Genomic DNA, 800 nt, shown 5'->3' on the forward strand with positions numbered 1-800 from the left:
ACACACACACTGCATACGGTGAAACAACGTTAACAAAGATTCACAGTCAGACTCAGAACCAGCTGTAGAAACTGACCGGGACAGCAGGATGTTACAGTTCTGAGCTCGGCGGCCATCGATCACCGACAGCTCCTTCACCTTCTTCACTTCTTCCCCAATCTCCTTCTATAACCACACACACACACACACACACACAACTGTAAAACACACCAGCTGAACTCTGCAGTGACAGCTTCCATCACTTTCTTTCTGTCTCAAACTGTTAAAACCCAACAAGTTGTTTTCCAGTCGCCTGTTCTTTGGTCTGTCTCATGAACTCTGAATCAACACGATAAACATGTTGTGTGTTTTTTTGCGAGCGTGCTGTGTTACCGGTGGACGCTGGTAAGCTGAAAAAGTCTTCTCAAACTCTTCCAGATCCAGAGCTTTGAAGACCTCCAGATCATCGATTTCTTTCCAGATGGTTCCTTCTGTCTTGGCCTGAAACAAACACAAATAAACAGAATCATGACTGTTTTTGTTGATGCCACAGCTGATTGTTTTGTTGTACATCTGGGTCAGAAACCTTCAGAGGCCAACATGACACCATGACAGAGTGGGCGGAGCTTCTCCGTTGTTTTTGGACAAGACCGAGGGGCAAAAAATCAGTTTAATATATTAGAGAGTTTTGGTCTAACACAACATGTCAAACAAGCAACACACACTCAAGGTCACACACTGGACCTGGTTATCAGTAAGGGTGTGAATATTTCTAATGTCTCTGTAACTGATGTCGCCCTGTCGGATCACTTTGCTGTTAT

General features: G+C 44.4%; 1 protein-coding gene across 2 annotated transcripts in view; it reads right to left on the reverse strand.

Annotated features, from left to right (window-relative positions):
• The window catches only part of daam1a (dishevelled associated activator of morphogenesis 1a), a 16152-nt gene that overhangs the window by 4614 nt on the left and 10738 nt on the right, over positions 1 to 800 (reverse strand). For both annotated transcript variants that reach the window (XM_037977766.1, XM_037977767.1), the window contains exons 16-17: positions 373 to 480; positions 77 to 165 (exon numbers count right to left, since the gene is read on the reverse strand). In XM_037977766.1, coding sequence (XP_037833694.1) covers positions 77 to 165; positions 373 to 480 — 197 coding nt within the window. The remainder of the gene's footprint in view (positions 1 to 76; positions 166 to 372; positions 481 to 800) is intronic.

Source organism: Kryptolebias marmoratus, linkage group LG10, assembly GCF_001649575.2.
Source record: "Kryptolebias marmoratus isolate JLee-2015 linkage group LG10, ASM164957v2, whole genome shotgun sequence".
Taxonomy (NCBI): Eukaryota; Metazoa; Chordata; class Actinopteri; order Cyprinodontiformes; family Rivulidae; genus Kryptolebias; species Kryptolebias marmoratus.